Below are 927 nucleotides of genomic sequence, written 5' to 3'. Positions count from 1 at the left end.
GAAAAAAAATACTTTTCTTTCTTAGGAAAGAAAAGTCATTTTCTCTCTCTCTTTCTTAAGAAAGTTATTCAGTATCTCCTTCATATTTCCGAGTGTTCTTAAGCTTTATGGATAGCTGTTATCATTTACTATTATATATCCTTCACCCATTTTTCGTAGACCTTTCGGACACACACACACAAATAAATGTGTCCCTTGCTCCCTTCCCATTTATCAGTTAGATAGCTAAGTATCCATTAGACAGAAGGTGGATCCAAAAGTCCTCCTCACCCCCCCTCCCCCTCAAGTCTCCCCCCCTCCTTACAACCTGGGTTTCCGGCGAACACCAGTCAGTGACACCTTCCTTCCATCTCACCTAATCACCCCCCCCCCTCCCCTCCCACCAGTACGGACAACCATTCCTCTCCCCTAATCAATTAATCAACGGCCTTCCCCCCAACATTCACTAGCTGCCCCCCCCCCCCCTTAAGAGGAACAGCGGGGTCCCGGTGGACTTCGTGTTTATGTCTTCCCCCTCCCCCTCCTCCCCCTCCTCCCCGCCACGTAATCAACAAATCCCCTTTCTTAACATCACCTCCCTCTGTCTACCCTCCCCCCCCCTTAAATCGGACAGCGGGTTCCTTGTTCTCTCTGCGCCCTGCCTCCTCCCCCTCAGCCCCCTCCCCCCCAACTAATCAACGCCCCACACCCCCTCCTGGAGCATGACCTAACTACCGCTGCCTCTCCCACAGGCGGACAGCGGGTTCCTGGTGGACTACGCGCCGGTGTCCAACGGCGGCGGGCTGGAGACCTCGATCCTGGGCCTGCACTTCCGGGCGCGCATGAGCCACCTGCGCCACGGCCACCTCAAGCTCCGCTGCTCCGCCACCATCGCCGCCGTCTACTACCGCGAGAAAACCATCTTCGCTCGCGGCTTCCTCACGCACA

The 927-nt window shown here is 55.1% G+C and overlaps 1 protein-coding gene across 1 annotated transcript in view; it reads left to right on the top strand.

Annotated features, from left to right (window-relative positions):
• LOC119587087 overlaps positions 1-927 on the top strand; it is a gene marked incomplete at its 5' end in the record, with an annotated part of 52,255 nt that overhangs the window by 40,876 nt on the left and 10,452 nt on the right. The window contains 1 exon segment of the mRNA XM_037935838.1: positions 732-925. Within this exon segment, the coding sequence (XP_037791766.1) occupies positions 732-925 (194 nt within the window).

This window comes from Penaeus monodon, chromosome 22, assembly GCF_015228065.2.
Source record: "Penaeus monodon isolate SGIC_2016 chromosome 22, NSTDA_Pmon_1, whole genome shotgun sequence".
Taxonomy (NCBI): domain Eukaryota; kingdom Metazoa; phylum Arthropoda; class Malacostraca; order Decapoda; family Penaeidae; genus Penaeus; species Penaeus monodon.
Note: the sequence above shows the minus strand (reverse complement) of the source record. Positions and strands in the feature narration are given on the sequence as shown.